At 38.0% G+C, this 21,500-nt stretch overlaps 1 protein-coding gene across 3 annotated transcripts in view; it reads right to left on the bottom strand.

The window, feature by feature from the left end:
• grm8a (glutamate receptor, metabotropic 8a) overlaps window positions 1–21,500 on the bottom strand; it is a 250,435-nt gene that overhangs the window by 55,220 nt on the left and 173,715 nt on the right. For all 3 annotated transcript variants that reach the window (XM_075471477.1, XM_075471475.1, XM_075471476.1), the window contains exons 4-6: window positions 20,456–20,591; window positions 20,007–20,161; window positions 15,621–15,758 (exon numbers count right to left, since the gene is read on the bottom strand). In XM_075471477.1, coding sequence (XP_075327592.1) covers window positions 15,621–15,758; window positions 20,007–20,161; window positions 20,456–20,591 — 429 coding nt within the window. The remainder of the gene's footprint in view (window positions 1–15,620; window positions 15,759–20,006; window positions 20,162–20,455; window positions 20,592–21,500) is intronic.

Raw genomic sequence — 21,500 nt, 5'->3', positions numbered from 1 at the left:
GACAACATTCAAGTTGTCCATCTTTCAACATGTTTCAAGCAACCACATAAATTCAACCATCATAGGAATTGGTCAATTATGCTGTTTAAACTCTACATTAAAATGGAACACCAGTGCTATTTATATTTTGTAGAAACCTAAAGAGGTTAAAGGTTCTTTGAAAAATTAAATGAGACTGCTGGAATCAGCTGTTATATTTAACAAGATTTGTGACCTCATTGCATAAAAGTGTTTGCATTCCAGATTTGTGCAAATTCCCATTGAGGGGCATAGCAGAACAAAGTATTGTACTTTGAGCAATAGATCAACCTGCCATGTAATAATGAGAATTTCTCTCTGCTGTTCTTATGAAATGTGAAATGACATGATGCATCATTAATCAGCATATTGCAAGAAAATGCAATCTTGCCTTGAGACAGCTAAAAGACTCTTACTGTTATGAGTAGCGCTAACTGCAAAGACACCACTATCTCTGTTTCGTGGAATTGCATCAGGTGCTGTAACTGGAGCACGGGGTTTGTGTGTGTGTGTGCACATGCACATGTGTCCGAGTGTGTAAGGAGTTCACTACAATGCAGCTTTTGTTGAATCTGTCAGCACAATGAATGCAGCCTGTAGAAGCATGTGACATCAATTAAATCCAGTCTTTTTGTCTCTGCACATGTACGCAGGTGCAAAACTAAAAATAAAACACTGACTGTCTTTAACAGCCATACATATTATTTGATATTCATTATATTGTTGTTTTAATGGAACTGCGAGAAAGAGGAGTCATAATAAAGATTTTTAGATGGAGGCAGAAAAATACAGAGATGAACAAAAAGTTTATATGTGGATATTTTCTTTCTCCGTCTGACTTAGTTCCATTTTCCAGCTAGTAGCTGCTAAATTAAATTCAGCATTTCTGCTTTCTGTTAATGACATCGGAGACCACAGGCAGCTTGGTTGACTGGTTGCTTAGAAATGGAGGATTTGCACTGCAAAGTCTAAAGGGGGAAAAAAACAGCTGGAAAATTCCGAGAGGCATATGTACGAATGAAAAGTAGCTTTCATGTTTCATAAAAGTTCTGCAAACCAAAAGCTGCTTGAGGAGGCAATCATCTCCATATCTGCCTGCAAGTCTTTTCATATCTGGAGGTTGATTATTTGTTCTTGTTACATAGGAATGTAAGCTGGGAGCAGTGATCTGTTTCTAGATCTGTACAAATGTTTTTTCTCATCTGGTTTCTGTTTCAGAAAAGCCCCTGGCCAAAAACAAATTGTTCAAAAAATGCTTTCATGATAAAGTACTTGTTTGAAATTGACATAATCTATTATAAATAATAACAATAGTGGCATGAAAAAGAAATCATGGAGTCTCTAGCCTACAACAAGAAACATGTTTTACAGATTAGATCAAGTGCTTTAAGACATCCTCAAAGACTAATTTGTTGTGGTATATTCCACCACTGCAAAGATTAAAAATTGATACTGCTTTTTTGAAAATGGCTCTTCAAATACCACTAAAAACATCATGTCAACTGACTTAAATCTGCTACTTGAAGAACATTAAAATGACTGGAAACAAAAGCAAAATAAAACAATCATGTACACACATACATTCTCAAGGGTTGAAATGTAAAGAAAATGTATTAACAAGCTAAAGCCCTTGATTAAAACTGTTATTCTTGCTATTGTTTGTAAAGTTTGTTGTAGACGTAGTGACAAGTTTGACAGATTAATTCTATAAATTTATTGCAACAAATATATTTACTTAAAACAGTGAAAAAGGTTGTTATGGAAATGACGCATATCAAAAAAAGTTTGTTACACTATCCTTCAAGAAAAAACTTGCAACCTGGCATCCACATGGATGTTAATTTGACACTTGCTCCTGACCTACTGTACAGTCGGAGCCTCAAAAAACGTAACAAATAATCTAATGCATTTACCCAACCTCCAGAGTGTACAGATACCAATCCAATCGCATCTAATGTCATTTTTCAGAATCAAGACCAATCCGCAAAGAACCTGCCCCTAAACCTTCAAGTTCTACTGCAAATATCCCAGTCTCAGATGTTCTATGTCCACACCCTGAATGATTAGAGCTGCTTTAGCGGCATTAGGGGGAATCTACTTAATAGCAGGCAGGTTCTCATTTTGATATGGATAATCTTCGTTCAACTTAAGAAACTGCAATTCTGTGATTTGAAAAAGGATAAGTGGAGACGTCAACACCAATGTTAGAAAAAGTACTATAATACCCCTACCTCAATGAAAGTAGCAAAAAGTGTGTGGGTTCCTGTTAGTGCTGTTAAGTCCAATATGTTAGTCTGCCAGGAACATTGATCCTTTATCTGACTGAGGATTGTGCAAGTTAGAAGCTATTGCTTCTACAATGGCTCTGAACCAATCGATCTGTGGCGCTGTCCATGGTGCTGAAGCAGCAGAGTGATTTGAAATTGGGCCTTTTTTTCCTCCATCATGATCCGAGTGCCAAGTAGTAACATACAGTACATTTGTAAAAGTAGGAGGATAATAGAGATGCATTGCTGTCAGTTGTACCACTATAACACTACTTTCTAGAACATCTCTTTGAAAACATATCAACAGACCACCATTGGATGTGACTACCTTAAGCAGTTAGTTTTTAAAATAAAAAGACTTTAGAGGCACATGTAATGTGACTAAGGAAGTGTGTGCATGTACCTACTGTGTTCATTATAATTGAATGCAAGGCTTAAACCTTAATACTATGGTGTAATTGGACAGCCTAGCAGCCAGAGTAAAATGCTGACATGTATTTGTTTTAAGACAAAGTGTCTGTGTAAACACTTTTGGAAGAAGAACTTCTCATGTAGAGGTACGAGGGATGGGGTAGGAATAAGTTATAGAGAGACCCGTGTTGTTTTCTCACTCAGTTTTGCCTTGCACACCCCAGTCCGAGTTCATTGTGAATCCAATGTGATGTCAGTCTCTTGTGTTTGATTTTACTTGTGCTCTTGACCATTTTCTATTTAGATTTCAAAACCAAAAATCTGTTAATGTTAAAATGCAGTATGAAAATGCAAGTTACAAAAAAGAAAAATACATTTGACTTTAATTACACAGAGTGAATTAATATCACAATATGTTTCATTGCTAAGTGCTGTTTCTTTAATCCGCCTTTACCCTTTTGTGAAGGAAACATTTGCTCACCAGCATAAATTGGCTCATATCTCTTGGCTTATTTAACAAGAGGCTTCACAATAAGCCTGATGCCAGCAACACTGCTAAAAATGTGTGCTTCACTAACTTGCTAGTGAAGGTAATGCTTTATCCAACACAAATGCAAACCAGTATATTAAGGCAGAGAGGTGAGACCAATGCAAGAATGCTGATTGGTTAAGTGCTGTGATGGATGCCTTCATGGACCAGTGTTTCGAGCATATTTCATACATACAGTGATTGATGGCACCACAGATGACAGGCTAATGATTTCAACAAGCTTCTTAATTAAACATCAATTTGGAACATATATTAAATTCTCTCCTTCTCTGCAGTCACATATTAGTATTATTTATTTATGTGCAATTTCTTCTCCTCACTTCCTTTTTCTGGCCTTTTTTGCTCACATAGTTTGATGTATTTGCAAGCAAAAAATAATATTCATATACCTTAAAATAATAATTACTAAAATCTCAAGATGTTGATTGATATATTTTCAGAAAGGTTTTTTATTCAGCCCCTTTCCCATTTATAAAAGGCTGTGTAGACGATAAGGAAATTACAGGATATGGAGATGCAGACGAAACACATAATTCATAAACATTTATAATGTATTATTATAATACGCAATAATTTTCTTCTTGAATATGTTTTTGCATTTCATGTAATCTATAAAAGTGACTCACACAAACCTCCGCATCTCCTTATATAAACCTACTTGTCTGGCTCAGAGCTTACTTTGAGCCTAATCTGCCAACGAAGAAATTAATAATCAATAGAAGAGAATGGGGAAAGTGCATCAGAAAAACATTGCACTCTACATACTTTGACAAGGGAGCACTGACGCCAGGGGTTATGTCAAAACATTGCTGAAAAGATGCCAGTCATTGGATTAAAGCCTGAGTGCGTGGTTCATCATTTAAGCCTGCATTTTGCCTGTGCAGAATTAGACCTTAAGGTCAAAAATATTTTTATATTATGCAAAAATCAAAATACTGTCAAATGTGGTTTCAATGTAATTTGACTGTAGGTGATACATGTGTTGTCATTTGTCACAAACTGACACTTGGTAAGAAGACAGCTGTGTTGGTTTTGAAGGCTGATGGTAACCCCAATGCGTCACTTTTTGACAGGCAACGTTTCCCGTGCTGGTAACCTCACGAGATGTATTGCCGTGGTAGCATGGACGATGACAGTGAACATTTAAATATATTTTGTTGTCTATTGAATGCCTATTGTATTAAAGACAAAGGAAGCTATCAATACAGTGGTAGAACAAAGAAAAATAATTTCTCCACATTCAAGCCTTTCAGCCTGCAGTAAAGACTGCCCCACAGCATGATTATTATAAGTACCACATATTATTATAAGTAGATGAAATTGCCTTTAATAGTAGTTGCCTTAAATAACCCCAAAACAATCTGATGCACTGACTGCCAACTCATATTTACTTTGGTTTCCTCTGTTAAAACATAAGCCAATGAATGCGCTGAGGGGGGGCAATAATGACCAGTAACGTGTCACAGGGTGTGAGAGTACAATCATGTTACTGCTCGGTGCGTTTCCAAGCACATAAACCTTTAGTATTTGCACAGAGAAAAAATAAAAGGATTTTTTTTATACATTTCTTTGAGGGAATAATGATCTAAATCTTTTTTTTTTTCCATTTTTTAAAAATGGTTGAGGTGACGTTTTATGGTAGAATTAGTAATGTCACCACAAACACTTTCTTTTAGCATAGCATACCAAAACAGAGTGGTGGAAATGGTTTAGGCTGGTTTACAACCACAAATTGTCAATAAGGCACAGTATAGTCAATGAGAAATTTTCTCAAATGACGAGCAGAACATTAAATGGATGAAGTGCAGCCTTGTCAGACTTCTTTTCATAAATATAACAACTTAGCCTGATCTCAGTGATCTACTTTCTAAGAGCAACTATACTGTTACTGACAAGGCTAATGCTCCAAAATTAAGACCAGAGTTGAAATATGCCTGAATTTATTAGATCTTCAGAACTCTCACTGAGCCCTTTTCTGTCTTATTCTCATCTTCCATCTACTTTTACTTCTCTTCTCAGATCTGCTGTCAGGCAGCACCCAGAACGTTTTCTGCTTCAAGATCAATTCATATGATAGAAGAACACCATTTTTCATGAATAATGGGATGTCACTGACCTATGTGGCTAATTTACAATATATTACCTCTATGTTATTACTGGTATATATTACTTTTGATGTTACACTCAACAAATGTAAATTATTCATTCGCCATTCATATTTTGCTGAATCACTGCTCTGGCACAACTTAACTTTGCTCCCTAACTCTTCCATTTCCTATTTTTTCTGTCCACTCCTTTTTCTTTCTTATGCAGAGTTTTCACTTGAACCAAATTTCTCATTTGTGTCTCTGGAAGAATGTGTAACTTTATGTTAGCAGGTCTCCCATCTTCCCACTTTTGAACAATCACATACACCTGAAAGACAAACAGGGGAGGGATATGGAACAACGAGAGAAGGGAATGCAAAAAAGGGCATATTAAAGCTAGCAAGAAAGGTGGGAGAGAAAATTGGATCTAAGGAAAAAGATGGATAAAAAAGAAATGTAAATAACATAAATGGGAGATGAGGAGATTGTAAAGTCATAAAAAGTAGTCTGGGAGAAAAGATGAAAAACAGATGCTGTGTGTGTCTGTCAAGCATTAAACAGAAATATAGATACATTACCACAAGTGTATGTCGGGCATGTGAGTATATTCAGATACAGGTATGCAGCGAAAGAAGAATGTGGAGAGAAATGCACAAATATGCTAATACACTGGCCGCTGCTTCACATCTTTACACAAATGCTAACATCTTTTTGCCTCACACAATCAAGGACAGCCAGTATGCAAGTAAATATGGCGATAAATTTGGCTCAGGGTCATAATAACATCAACTGTATAAATGTTCTTTCATTATTATTGCAGGAAGTGATCTCACTTTCAACCTTTCAATCATCCCTGAGTGTTCAAATTACTCTGGAATCTATAAATACAAATAGATAAATTGGAGTCTTGTTTTCGTAGTGCTGGCCATAATTCTTACCTTAAATGATGACATTTCATTCTTAACTTGTTCAAATCTGGGAATTAGGCAACAAATTAAATCTGGAATGTCTCAACTAATCATTAGGTAGACGGACACAAAAAGTAAATAAACCAAGGAGCTAAAGAACCGATGCTCAAGACCGACAAAAGAATATCTTGAAATATTTTTTTTTTATAAAACAAGTCACTGCATTGTAGCAAAGGTCAAGGCATTAAAAAAACAAACAGATGGCATGAAGTCATAGATAACCTTTTTCTTCAGCAATTTAACAGAATTGTTTCACTTTTTGCATCTTTACAGTTTCAAAATTGAAAAAGGAAACAACACCTAAGGCATCGGAATGGTTAGTAGTTTCTCTGTTGCAGGTATCACTTCTTGTAAACACATTCTGCCAGAGCTGAGAGTCCTTCATCTCGTTTGATGTCAGCCATATCTTTCTACAGAGGACATTTTGATTTGGTGAGATTCTTGAGCATGACACATGGGCTGCTTGTTTTGACATATATCCACAGTTTCATTCACAGTCCTGGGAGAAGACTGAGGTCCACAGTGAAAACATTCAGCTCTTGAGGTTGTCTGTTGCACTTTTTTGAGCTGTGTATTCTTACTTCATTGGAGGAAATTAAAGACTACTTGGATTTCAAACAAAGTCATGCAATACCATCTGCACCAAAACTTGCAGGTTTTCATGTTTTCTATTTAATTTCAGTTATGACTGTTTTGTTTTAATGGGCACGCTATAAAATCTGAGACTGGGATGTCATCTGCGAGTGCAGAGCAACATGCATACCAAAGTGTGAGGATGCAGTGAAGCAGGTTTATATTCACATGCCTTCCTTTTGTGGGATAACAATGTTTACAGATTTAGCCATGGCGGACAGTAGCTTGCAGTGATATCTGGCTGTTCATTTTTTATTTTTCTATTTACATATATGAACAGTTGGAGGTGCATACATATGCAAATTTTTCCTGAAGATGCTTTGGTTGAGGCTGCAGTAGGCATAAATATTGTGATAACTTGCATTGGGTAATTGTTTTTCAATTCTCTATGTTGAAGCATCTGTCCCCTTAAAATAAAAAAAATAAATCAAATTAGCATCTACATGGAGGCTCTGGAATGGGCAGAAACAACTGAAGGACCAAAAAAATAGAAGTTGAGTGATTCTACCTGACAGTAAGACAGCTGGCAACTCACAAAAAATAATGAACTATCTTAATAATCTAAATGCCAATCAGAAATTGTTGATCTGCACAGCTTGTAGGCAAAACTGTTGCACTGAATATTCGGTTAAAGTGGTTATTTCAAAGATAGCAACTAAAACTTTGTCGTCATACTTTGTTTACCCAACAGGACTGAGGGAATCTTAACTGTTTCTAAGATCCAACGTATTCAACATTCACACTCCACTCTGGAAATGTAGTGGTCCAAAACACAAGAATCCTTTGACAAGAACGCATCAACATTCAGAAAACTAAATTTTGTAATTGTAGATGGGCTCTTAAAAAAAAAAACTGCAATTCAATAAACAGACTTTTAATTAATCAGAAAACATGTTATAATTTTGATCACTGTTTACTGTAGTACTTCTCTAAAGTACTTGACATTAGCCCATTTCAAAATCATCCAAGTATCTGTTTAAGTGACAGAAAGTCTATGATATCCACTTGCGTTGCGTGCTGGTTTAGCTAAAACTCAGTCTGGCAGTAGTGTACAACTTGAGATAAGATCAATAACAGAATATAAACAATGCTACAACTTGTGTTTGTTTGCCTCTTGTGCATTTGATTAGTGTACTGCTTTTGTTTTTGTCAATGTCAACATTATTTATTGGAACAATAAAATATCCTAGAAAAACACCCACACATATGTGTGCGAGATCTGCAGTTCAACACTGAGGCATTTAAAAAGGCAACAAGTGGTTCCACACGCATAAGGTTTGTCTAAACAAAATTCCTGCCGCACGTAACAGTCAAGCTCTGTGTTGTATGGCTGCATCTCATAAATACCTGCAGTCAGGTAACCATTTCCTCCACAAAACACGATACAAGGATCATTTCCCTGCAGGTAAATGACACGTCATCTCACCTACTGAAAACGCCTCCTGCAGAGAGCATGAAGTGCTGTCTGTGATCTGTCTGTCCACTCCTGTCTGTCTCTAATTGTCCATAAAGCTCCCCATCTGTGTTCCTCTCCGTCTCTCAGTCTGTTTGGCCCTAAAGCCTTTTCACATGGGAGGGAACAGTTTATTCAGCCTGTGAGCCTAATAACTTTCCTTCCCCATCGACCTCGTTAAGATATGGTCTATTTGAAGTGAGTGAGCGTGCGTTTGTACGCACGGGTGAATGTGTGCATGCTGGGCAAAGTCAGGATGTAATCAACTCTTGGAATGGTAGTGTGGATCTCACACAGACAGATCGCATCACTAGTCTGGGATGAAAACTTGGCATCTTCAAAAGCAAAATTTTTGCTGAATAAGAAAAATATTGGCATCAAATTATCCTTTAGTAGTCTTTAAAAGATAAATTCCTCATTAATAACACTTTGTACAGTATAAATTATTGATGTCAAACTAGGGGATGTAAAGCTCCTTGTGAGTGTGAGAGCGTGCCTGTCTGTGAAAGTATATGAGGGCCAAGCACTTGATAATTCTCTATGTTTGCCTATTAGGGAATAAGTTACAGCAAAATCTTCATTACGCAGCTTCATAAAGAACTTTAGGCTCATATCAATCTTGTAAAGAGGAAAAGTCAAGCAGAGCGTTAAAACCATTAGGTGATGATTGTCTCTCAGAGCTGGGACTCCACTCGCATACTCAAAACACATTTTCACCTTGGTGGATATTTTGGAAAACCTTCAGTAATGGTTAAGTATACCTCCTATTTTTTTTATTAATGCGACCTCAAGTTAAACACAAGTATTATCTGCTAAGACATGTCATTGGTCATGTTGTGTGCTTTTTCTTACAAAGAGAGCATATTTTTTTATTGAATCATGTGCACTGATGTAAGAAAAGCAATATTGACAATGTATTGTACATCTCTTGTACTTGACATATCTGCATTCCAATTTCTGTGTTTACTTTACTAGACTCTGTGTTACCTCATGCTCTGTTCACTGCACTGTGTTTTTGGCCCAATTTAGTAGAACTCTGCAACTGGACCCATTAAACCCACCATGCAGGACTTAATTCATCTATAATAAGCAAGGCAAAAGCAAAGTACTGTAGATGGCTTCATGAAATATACATTATAAATTACTATGCAGAAAACTCTACAAAAAGCTCCTCTTAAGGAGTTAACCATCATTAATACTTATTCACTTACTGCCTTATTCACTACATTTACACATGACATGTATGACATGAGCAATCTATGCTGACATGAGAGAAACAAGTGAAAAAGGAAGAGTGAGTCTAGTACTCCAATATTAGAATAGAACGACAACCATTCATTACTGTAGGGCAGCTATGACTGAACACAAAGTTGTAATGGGCTGATATTCAATCACAATTTTCTGACACTTTGAGGTATATGACAAAAGCAGAGGAGAAAAAAAACTAAGAAAAATTATTAAACATTGGAGTGCGTGTGGAGTGTCGAGACCCATTTGAGATTAGTTGAGCAAATATACGCAGAGCGAGTCGACCCCCAGTAGCTTTATCTGAGTGTGTCAAAGCCATTGGAATATCATGTTTACATGCATTTTTAAAGTCCATTTTTGGACACAATAAATAGCATCGACTGCCAGTGAGAGCCAATTTAATCTTTCAAGAATATGGATGGTGGCACTTGTATCAATTAGCACATAATTATTGGCACCATTTTTAAAATCATCTCCAACAGCTCATCTCTTATCACTCGACTCACAGGGTAAACTCTATTTTCAGATAAAAGACAAAGTTCACTGAAGATTGACAAAGTAAAGAAAAATCCCTAGAGACAGATAAAATGTAGGTATCATCCCCCTGAGAGAGACGAGTCATAACCCACGCAGACAGAGACAACAGCCAACAGCGTAACAACCTTGTTCCCTCTTCTCGGTGCTCTTTAATTCCTCTGAGTGTACCTGAGGCCTACATCTCCTGTCACAACCAATGTTGTTCAGTGGTGGTCTGGATCCACTGATGTGCCCAGGTGGAAAAATGTGTGCAAAGACTGTGTGTATGGACGCACTTTCATATCTGTTTTTTTCCCCCCATTGTGTATGTGCTCCCATGTATGATTTGTGTGTCCGTTTCAGTGTGCTTGTGTCCATCCCAGAGCAGGGACACACAGACACTGGATGAGATGATTCTAAAGATCAGAAGTCAGTGTGAGGAGCAGCGATATCATTCAATCACAGTATGATTACATGCAGAGGGGTCAGAAATGATGGCTAAACTTTCACATATGCAAGGGCTGAAAAATTATCACTTAGTATACAATCATGTTTGAAATTCACCAAAAAGTACAGTACTATTCCTCCATTTCAATTTTCTTTGTTCTCCTGCAACATTACTCCAATTAGGAGCAAGTCTTGCTGTCATATGGCGTAGAGGAAAAGCTTTTTTTAGTGTGTGTACATGCATGAGAAAGTGAGAAAAGACAGAGACAAAGTGCCAGCAGTACATACACCAGCATCTCTGGGAAAAAAAAAAAAAGACCAGTGGTAGACGTAATCATCACATCGCTTGTGCTCAAGTGTGTGTGAGCATGCAGACTTATGTGTGATCTGGTGTCTGCCTCAGTCAGCTTCCTCTCAGGCATCAGTTTTACCTGACTGTACGCTTTCAATGAAACAGACTTTTACTCCAGCATTTGAGTCGTCAAAGCTCTAGAGCTTATGAGCCACGTCTCAGTGTCTGAGCACCTCAGATTTCCCCTTTTCTTATGAGCGCTATTCACTTGCTGAAAAAAATGAAAATATGAATGTCGAAATGTGTGGTAATGAACTCTACATAAATCATTATAATTAATTCACTGGAGTGGAGAACAGATGTCTGGCAGTGATGGTAGTCCCTGCACCAACATGGAAAGAACACAAATAGAGAGATATCATATAACTACAAAATTATTCTTGATATTCTATTTACTGCGCTATGCTCGGTATATTTCCATAAAATATGCATTTTCTTCCTGCAACTTGTGTGGCACCAACAAGAATGAAGAATAAATCTGCAGCTGAATGTAGGAAAGGAAGTAAAATTAAATTAGTTGTTTTTCATTTAAAGATAGAGAGCATGAGAAATGCTGAACAATTTCTCCAGGAAGATTCAAGAAAGATTGTCAGTTCTTAAATCTGGACTTCCCTAAATTGTCAGGCGATTCTAATCGGACCTGACCATTTATTGTGAGCCTCGGTTATATAGGGGATATATAGACTGGCGTTATGTATAAACAGATTAATATTAAGCTGCTTCAAACTATAAGGATGGGACATTTGAATTTGATGACTTTCCTTGTTTTTTAAGCGGTGTATAAAGAAGAGGAGCCCTTAGAAAATAAGATGGTTCTCGAAGGGTGTTTTACCTGTAGACCTCTGACTAAGGACAAATCTACAGGCAAAAATAAGTAAATTACTCAGCTGTTTATACATTTTTCTTGACCAAAGATTGGTCTGGTGTAGGATCTCTTTTTGTGTTTTACAGGCATTGGTAGACTTGTCTTGCTGCTTTAACTCACCTCCAATAAAAATTCAGGGCAAGACATTTCCTTAAGGCAAACCTCACATTATCTTCATAATAGTACAAAATACTAATAAAAACCCTGGCCATGTCGGTCGCAGAAACATGGCTGCATGCAGGTGCATCACACTGCAGCTGCTCATCGTGATGTTCTCACTCTGTATGCAACCAATTGCAAATATTTTTGGTCATTTTGAAAAGTCCTGGAAAGAAAGAGAAACATTTCTCTTCCATACGCTCTTCTCTCATATAAAGTAGTTCTGACACTGCATATGCAGTGGCTTGCTGGAGAGGGGGGTGCTCCGAGCGGGATGAGAACAGACTCAACACACTGATAAAAAGAGCCAGCTCAGTCTGTGGAACTGCCCTGGACTCCATCGAGGTGGTGGGCCATCATGAACAACACCTCCCACCCTCTGCTTCAGACTGTGAGTGCCTTAAGCAGTGCCTTCAACAACAGACTGCTACACCCAAGTGTAAGAAGGAGCGTTTCTGCAGGTCCTTTTTTCCATTGTCAGACTGTATAATGCTGCACTGTTACCACACATACCCACTTGCTGCTGACGCTGCTACTGTAACTACTACTGTAGTTTTTATTTAACAATTATATCGTACAAATAATTTAAATTTAAACTGCCCTTATACCCCTGTCTTTTTCAGCTGCTATAACGGGGAACTTTCCCCACTGTGGGATCAATAAAGTTTATCTTATCTTATAATGTCATATATAATGGCTTTAGGGATTATACTCAATTTTCGGAATAATTCCTTCACCACCGATATTGAGCATTGTGTAAAATCCTTATTCCAAGTCTGACAGCTTCTCAAAGATGCCTTTTCACATGTGTGACACTAATAATTATGATTGCTTTAAAACAGTGTGAAAAGTATTTAATAAATATGACTGACTCATGAGTTAAAACTTGCTAAGATTCAGAAACTCCTTTTTACTATTTTTCTGTGATTTATTAGTCTGTCATCTCTTATTTGTTGCTAATCTTTAAATATTCATGTAACTGATTATCCCTGCATGCTCTGTTTATGTGTAATTTATTCATCAAAACATAATTTTCCAATCCCTTTTCCTGTTAAGGTCTTTATTCGCATTCGTTGATACTTTCTCTTTCTCTCACTTTTTCGTCTTTCTGTCACAGAGCAGTCACATGCAATGATCACACCCATTTCCACATGTTCGCATCTGCTGTGTCACCACGGCGACATTAAGCAGCCGGCTGCTGATTGGCTTCTGTGATGCTGATAGTGGATGTAGCAAACCCCAGCTGTTGGAATTAATGGAGTCTGTCGCATAAGGACAGGGTCCTGGACTCATACACGCATACCAATGTCATGGCTTATAATAAACGGTCAATCGGAGTCACAGCCCCTACAAGTCTAATTACGTAAATTAATGGCAGGTATTAGGGAATACTCACAGGGAATACTCCTAGTTCCACACGCATGAACATATAAACACGTTCACAAGCACCAAAGGTGCAGTGGTCATCTCCCATGTTTTGCTAAATCTGCTTTAAGAATGTGGCTGGTGACAAGTGTAGGTGCTGTAAAAGTGCATTTCCACTGCCTAGCACTGGTCACACAGGTCAAAAATGAGCTGTAGGGTTTGGTCTTGTGTAAAAATGACAACATTAAAATATTTTGATTTGACAGAAAAATTAACCTTAAACCACACATCACAAACACATTGACAAATAAAAGGAAATTTAATTGCCACTCAAAACAAATGGACTTAACATGAACATACAGATGTTACATTGCCACTTTTATTAGCTTTTATTACTCCTACAAGTTTTTTCTTTTCTTGCACACTGTAGTAAGTGTCAAAACTGACCTGTGCATCTGCCAAACGGACGGAACGAGCTGGTGGGATGAGGATGTTTTTCTCTGCAGGCATCTCTAAAAACTGGTCAATGCAGGAGCACCGTGTTGGCATCACAGTTTGCAAGAGCAGGGATCGATGCTTCAAGTGTCAAAATGGCCTAACAGCTTGTGCATATGCATTTTAATGGAACTCATCGACACCAGCTGTACACCATACAAATTCCCTGTGTTGGCCCTACTGAAAAATTTTCAGAACTTTGATGCTCATGAGGGGCATACTACAAAGTGAGGATAGCAACGCCTACTGAGCCTAAAGCCACAATTTTTCCATGTCAGAAAGAGGGTTCTCTTTACACAAAAATACTGTATGCTGAACACGTTACCTGATTTGAGGGAGGTTATGTTCAGAGTTTGATTTGAATCGGCTCTAAAAAGCAGAAACCTCAACATTCAAATGTCATGAGGTAGGAGTATTAAAATATATGTTGATTCATGGCAACCATCAAATTTAAACAACGTGTAGAATGAAGGAGTATATTATATGTGCCCATCTATTGAACTGTACATTTGTAAAGTCATCATATGAAGTTGTTCAGTTCCAGAAATGTAAACTCAACAACATTTAGTGAGCAAAAAATGCACCTCTTTCTGTCTTGATTTGCTGCCAAGTCCATTTCACACACCTAATATTACATTTAACGGAAAACAGATCATAAATCTGAGATATCTGCAGATAACTAAACTTAAATAATTAATTTCACTTAGATTTGGTAAAAACTAGTGATTTGTATTCATCCAAAACAGGAGACTTGTCAGAGCGCCAGAGCTCTTGAATATCATGTTTAAATATATTCAAATCATATTACAAAAATTAGTAAGTGTCATGTTCATAATAAACAGCAGAGTAGTAACTTAAAATTAAGCTTATATTAATTGAAAGTCCCCCTTCACTAAAAATTAAGTTTTTAATTATTCTTTTTATATGTTACAAGACATATTATTATCAAAATCAGCCATCAGTGATGTGGCAGAGTATTTCTGATGTGAGTGGGGCCATTTTTGTCATTTCCTGAACCATTTTAAAGGCAGTTTTTTTTTTCAAGGCAAAAACATCTAAATGTGTCATTTAAAAAAAACACTAATGACCTATAGATGATAAATAACTCTTAGAGAGAACTTGCAATATTTCATCATCTTCTGCCATATTTATCTCTTTTGTCTCATCACTGCTCCAAGTAAGAATAAAATGTTTACCTATTCATTAGATTTTTCGAGCCCCTCAATTAAAACAGCCTGGTTCTTTAAAGTGAGTAGAAGGCAAAGCATTTTGTGAAGATAAAGGGTCAAATGCCGCACGAAATTAACCCTTTTATGTAAGCCTGGTTTACATGAATAAAAATTGATATACATATGTATGCTCTGTTAGGTCTTAAAGGGTTTAATCTGTGGGCTGGGGTAGGGTAGGGGAAAAGTTAATTGACCTGCTGAACAAACCTGCTATGAATTTGTTAAGTTGGTCTTGATACAAATCAAACGACAACAAGAAATGTGTCCCCAAGATGCAATGATGTGGTCCAGGGATGAACAAAAGACAACTTCAACTGGCAAATAGTGACATTTGTGTGAAAATCCCTCCTTCTGTAAAATATCTATTGAGCTTGGATCATGTTCATTTCATTTCTCACATTTGTTTTTTGCCCATTCTTTCATACAAAAATTCAACTACTGCTTGCCGTCTTCTGGAAACCTAAAGACAAGAAGCACATTTTTTTTCCCCGTTTTTCCCCCGCACAATCACTGCAAAACCATTATGAGTAAGCAGCTTCTATCATGTTGAGTCCTACCTGTGCATTTCTTCAGGCTACCTGGCCTTTTGCCATGCATCCCCAGTTTACAGTTGAAGTTTTCCTCCCAGAACTCAGCAAACCAAACATTTCTTCTGTTGTTGGACAACGAGCGGCTTCGGAAATACCGGTCAAACGCTGTGATAAAGACAGACAGGGTAAAAATTTTAAACTCGGGGTGAGGAAGGCCTTCATTTTGATACTCTACAGAACCACATCTCCAGTGCATACACGTACAGGAGACTGAGCCTGCTGGCTTCAATACTAAATCTTGTTTAACAGTATAATGTGAGGGGGGTACTTGTGCTTCAAGGTATAAGGGCTTCAGTTCCACTAAGCTGCAAGCACAGAAAAAGTTTGCCATTAAATGCAGTGTTATACATTTTGACACATGAAGACATACGTTATGAAAAGCCTGTGTAAGACTGAAAAGCCATTTCTGTGGAGCGTATCTGTAGAACGAGAGAAAGAGAAGCAAACATTTTTAATGCAGCTTTAACAATAGCATGGCTGCTTGTCCAATTTAATAACTATGGAAGAGGAATGAGACATGGAAGAAAATTCTCCACATACAGGAAAGGAAATACATGTCAGTAGCTGGCAGGATGCGATGATGAGATGGGCAGAAGACAGAGAGGAAGAATAGAACTCCTTGTACTTGTAGCACTTTGTTCACAGTGGAATTAAAATGGAACAGGGACTTTTTGATGCTTTTTCATTGTTGTTGTAGACCTCATGTCCGCACAAGAGGACAGAATATAATGATTTGAATTCATTTTCCAGCACAACAAGCATTATGCTTAAGCAGTAACAAAGAGCATGTATAACATCCAATGCAGGGTTAGAAAGTATCAGATCAACTCAGACACCCTGTTCCATGTCTGACTCGCTGTAAAAGCTGACAAGAGCTGCTTTGATTGATCTCGTCTGCCGTCTCGTCTGTACCTGTGCTGCTTTACTGATAGTTAGACCACTGAGAACAGTGCATTTACTCCCTGTGTAGCTCAACAGGAGGCACATGTCAAAATACCCCCCACTGTGACAGCAAATGTGATGTTTATAGAAATAAGAATTAAAGCATGTGTGAAAATGAAAGGGAAAATGAGAGAAAAGAATATTGCCACCAAGTGGGTAATTGTTTGGGGGCAGAAAGTTTCTAAAATTACAAGTTGAATATTTTCTTAGCAAATAGCTTTTATTTGCTTTCTGACCGAGTGCTGAATAATAAGCTTAAAGGGATGGTTCGGAGTAGATTCACCCTAGGGTCATTTGAACCGTGACATCCAGCCAAGTTGCCCACCCGAAGTTTTTTCGATCTTGGCTGAACATCAGCCGAGTTACTGAGTTATTCCGAATAGCTTAGTACAAGCGTTAATGGAACCTGGCAGTATCTCCAAAATTACCACACTAAAATCACATGCCATGACACCAAACTTCCACAGTGTTTTTTTTTTCTCTTTAAATTGCTTGTTTTTATGCTGGTTTATGCTGTTCTTTTAAATGCCTTGTCTTTATGTAAAGCACATTGAGTTGCCTGTGGTATGAAATGCGCTATATAAATAAAGATGCCTTGCCTTGCCTTACAGTAGTGCAAATATGGTCTGTACTCACAAAACGATGCATTTGGAAGTTTGCACATAGTCCAGGAGTTTATTATTATCAACACAAGCCTAATAGCTTCTTTGCTGCGTCAACGTCACTTCCTTGATCTGGGAGCTTCAATGTAAGATGAGGGTTGATCTACTACTGTAGACAACAAAGCAAGGCTGCTCAATTTCTCCATTGATAAAATAAATTCACAACTCTACAACATAAAAATTCATAAAAAAATCATGTAAAATATAGCATATACTTTGTTGTCTACAGTAGTAGATCAACCCTCATCTTACTTTGAAGCTCCCAGATCAAGGAAGTGACGTTGACGCAGCTTTAGCAGCAGAAAAGCTATCAGGCTTGTGTTGATAATAATAAACTCCTGGACTATGTACAAACTTCAAAGTGCATCATTTTGTGAGTACAGACCATATTTGTACTACTGTAGAAGTTTGGTGTCATGGCATGTGATTTTAGTGTGGTAATTTTGGAGATACTGCCAGGTTCCATTAGCGCTTGTACTAAGCTATTCGGGATAACTCAGTAACTCGGCTGATGTTCAGCCAAGATCGAAAAAACTTCGGGTGGGCTACTTGGCTGGATGTCACGGTTCAAATGACCCTAGGGTGAATCTACTCCGAACTATCACTTTAATATCCTCTTGTTAATCAGTGGGAATCACTTCTGGGTGAAAAAGTGCAGAAAGTCCATGTATTTGCTTACTGCTGTGTCAAATGATGTGCAATACAGCCTAAGCTTTCGTTAGATAAGTGAACAAATTACAGTGTCCGCAACTCTTTAAAGTCAAAGTAATTTAAATCAAAGTGTATTGAAATGTCCACCTCTAATCTGCACTCTAAATGCGTTGGTTCAGCAAGAAGACAGTCTGCTCCAACCCTATCCTAATTACTCCCCTTTACTTTAAACTTCTATTTTGCAGAAGAAAGGTGCCTCGTTTTATTTTAGGGATCACGGGGCACTGGTTATCTAGCCATCCAAATGTCTTCAGCACCACGATTAAAGGGCATGAAAGGGCATTTAAAGCCCCAGTCTAGCACACTTAAATGCACAGCTGAGTTGAACTACAGTTGCAGCTTGACTGAGGCAAGACCACCTTCTGTCCCAGCTTACATGCACATGAGCAGAAATGGAGCTACTGACTACATGAGAAAGAGCCGAATCAAGTTACTGACTGGAGTATATCTGACGCCACAACGCTGTGAACTGTGTGAGAAAACGCTCATTCTGCAACTAGCTTTCTCTGTGGGAGATTTTTCTACATGTAAGTTTAGCTGAAGTCACTGCACAGACGTCGTCTTTAAGTTGAATAAATCATGTTTTTGTCAGATGACGCTGTGGTTATGAAATCGGTAGTTTATTAGAGCAGAATGACACCCTGGAAATGTTTTAAACTATCAGGAGTTGACACTTAGCATTAAAGTATTACTTAGAATTTTGCCAACTTTAGCATTTTAAAGAAGAAACTTAATATATGAAATGACTGGCTTGATAGGGAATTCTGCTATATCAATATATACTTATATTTATTGTTTTTACATTTTTTTTAAAAAAAAGCTGGAATTTTGGATCATGTTTGGGGTGTCGAGGCTCATGTGGGTGTAAAGACATATATAGTGATTCAATCCCCATCCACATTAACTTAGAATGTTAATCAAGTTTTGAAAAGCTCATTTTGGCACCATTTCTGTTGAACTAACATGTTAGCATGAATTTCAAGTTTACACTAACTAATCTAACACTATAGTTTTTCTTGTGTAGCAATGCAAGTGTGCTTTATGGATAGAAAGCCCAATCCACACAGAGCCCAATAGCCTTGCATCAGACACTCCAGGACACTCTCAGATGCTTTTCTGACCACGCCCTGACTGGTGAGAGTTCTTCTGGCAGAAAAAGGAAGACTCCTCTGAAACAGGCTGATAGTCTTAATGTTATAGCTGATCTGTGCAAATTAACACAAGGACTGACAATTAGGCAAAACAGCAACCATGATTCTTTCCAAAGGTAAGAAACCACTTCTACAGGTAGCCAATTAGTGGCTTTTGTGTTATGTCATAATACTTTCAAACACAGTAAAATCTTTTTTGCATATCTGCAGGAGGCTATACTAGCCATGTCCCTGTTTTTAGACTTTTGATAGATGAGGTAACCTTTCAATAAAACAGGAATGGTGGTATATGCAACTTATATGAAATATTGAAATAGGTGGGCCAGTAACTTCTGCCCTTGATGTGATTAATCAACAACAAAGCTAGAATTAAAGCTTAATTTAGAATCAATTTGTGAATTACTGGAATACATTACGTCATATTGCCCTCTCTATCTAATACATTGGTACCTCAGAGTATACCCAATTCATTTCTCTGCCTTTGGTACCACCTTATTCTCTCTCCTTCCATCTTTTCTACTTGGAGTGATTCTGATGTGAAGCAGCCAACGCTGTCTTTGATTTATTTAAACTTCTACTTCTCTCCTTCACTCTCAGTTTATATCTTGTCGCCTTTGTGGCCCTCCAGGAGTCAATTATCTAATAGGGAGCTCTGACAGGGAGCAATTGAGGAAGTCCTCTATGGCCTCCTGGAATAAAAACTCCTTGCCCAAGGGGATATGGAGGTTCAAGTCTCTCGCCTGTTCACTTAATTCAATCTACCAGACTGAGTCCACACAGCAATGGACTGTCAGATGCATGCTATCATTACTACCTGCATGTGTAATGATAGCATGCAGCAATCTTGGCATAGTGTGCAACTCTAATATCTTTACACTTATTCTTACCGTCCACGGACGCTCGCTTGGGAAGAATAGTGATGGCTCCCTCGGCCACTGTCTCTTGGCCAATCACAGGAGAGATCTTGGATCCCCAGCTGTCTGAACCTACCCACAAGAAGTGGCCAGTCTGGTTGTTCCTTTTCGCTGCATCAAGAACTCGCCTGTTTGATGAGAAAAGAAGTAAAACCTCCACGAAAGCCAGACAAGAAAGAAAATGCATTGCTTTAGGACTGATCATGTTGGTATAGGCAACAGAAAAGCATTTCCTCTAATTGTAAATCCTGTCGTAATATTAGCAGAATAACAGAACTTGTGAAAAACAGGCATTTAGATGTCAAAGATTCTACTGTAAAAAATAGGTTACTATAGCATAGAAAATGCCATTTAACAAAAGGTGTGACTGAAAACAGCACAAATAAAATTGTGCAGCTGGACTTGAAGATAACAGCACAAACCGTATGTCATCTTCATTAGCAAACATGATGATCGCCCTGGCATTGGAGGTCTCCAACAGGCGCCTGATGATCTTATCAAACTCCCCTGGCCTGGGCTCCCGGGGGATCTTCAAGGACTGTGCGATACACACCCCACCTGAGACAGAACAAGAGGAGCAAAATGCATCAACAATTTCACAGCCAACCAGATTGCATTTTCCATTCTGTGCTCATCATTCGCTTTCTGTCAGTCTTTCCTGATTCAGCCTACACTCATTTTATACAACTGGTTTCTAAACTCAGTTGAAAGCTTTCAGTGCTCCAACGCTTTTCCAGCAGCCACACAAAAGTGGGTCGTTAACATGGCAGCAGAAGCAGAACGAAGAATAGTCAAGAAAATACAAGACAGAGAGGAGAGCGAAGCTAACTTCTAGAAATGGCAATATAGTGTATAAGTATGAAAAAAAAGTAGAAAAGATTATAATAGACGCAGGGACAGAAAATGGGAGAATGAATAAGACACAAGGTGAGCAGAAACAGGCTGAGAGACGCAATTTGAAGCAAGAAGAAAAATACATGAAAATATGCTGAAAAGAAATGGTGATGGAGGAGTTGATTGCAAAAGGAGAAAGATGCACGGGGCCAAATCATGACTAAAGAAATATTATCACTGCTGTGTTTGGCAGGAACTATCTGTGCCCACATCAATTCCTTTTTACTGCTGCTGAGAATGACAAAATTATTTCATTTACAATACTTGATTATGACTTCTGTTGAAATGTTATTTCTCTTTCCTGTTTTTCCTTGAACTCTGACACACAGTCACACACGCAATCCAACAATGCAAACTGTTTAGCACTAATCCGCACTTAAGCTTTAAGCTCTGAACTGTTAATTGGCTCGGACGTATTGTATCTTCTCCCCAAATCAAAGTAAGGTGCCTGCTTGTAATAAGGATTACGGCGCTCAAAGAAGACGTGGAAACCTGTCTTTCGTCTGGGTCCGCCTGCTCACGTTCGTCATTTATCTTCATGCGTGTGTGTGCTGGTGAGAAAGTCTGAATGAT

Source organism: Odontesthes bonariensis, chromosome 8 (assembly GCF_027942865.1).
Source record: "Odontesthes bonariensis isolate fOdoBon6 chromosome 8, fOdoBon6.hap1, whole genome shotgun sequence".
Taxonomy (NCBI): domain Eukaryota; kingdom Metazoa; phylum Chordata; class Actinopteri; order Atheriniformes; family Atherinopsidae; genus Odontesthes; species Odontesthes bonariensis.
This window is presented reverse-complemented; position numbering and strand designations above follow the sequence as displayed.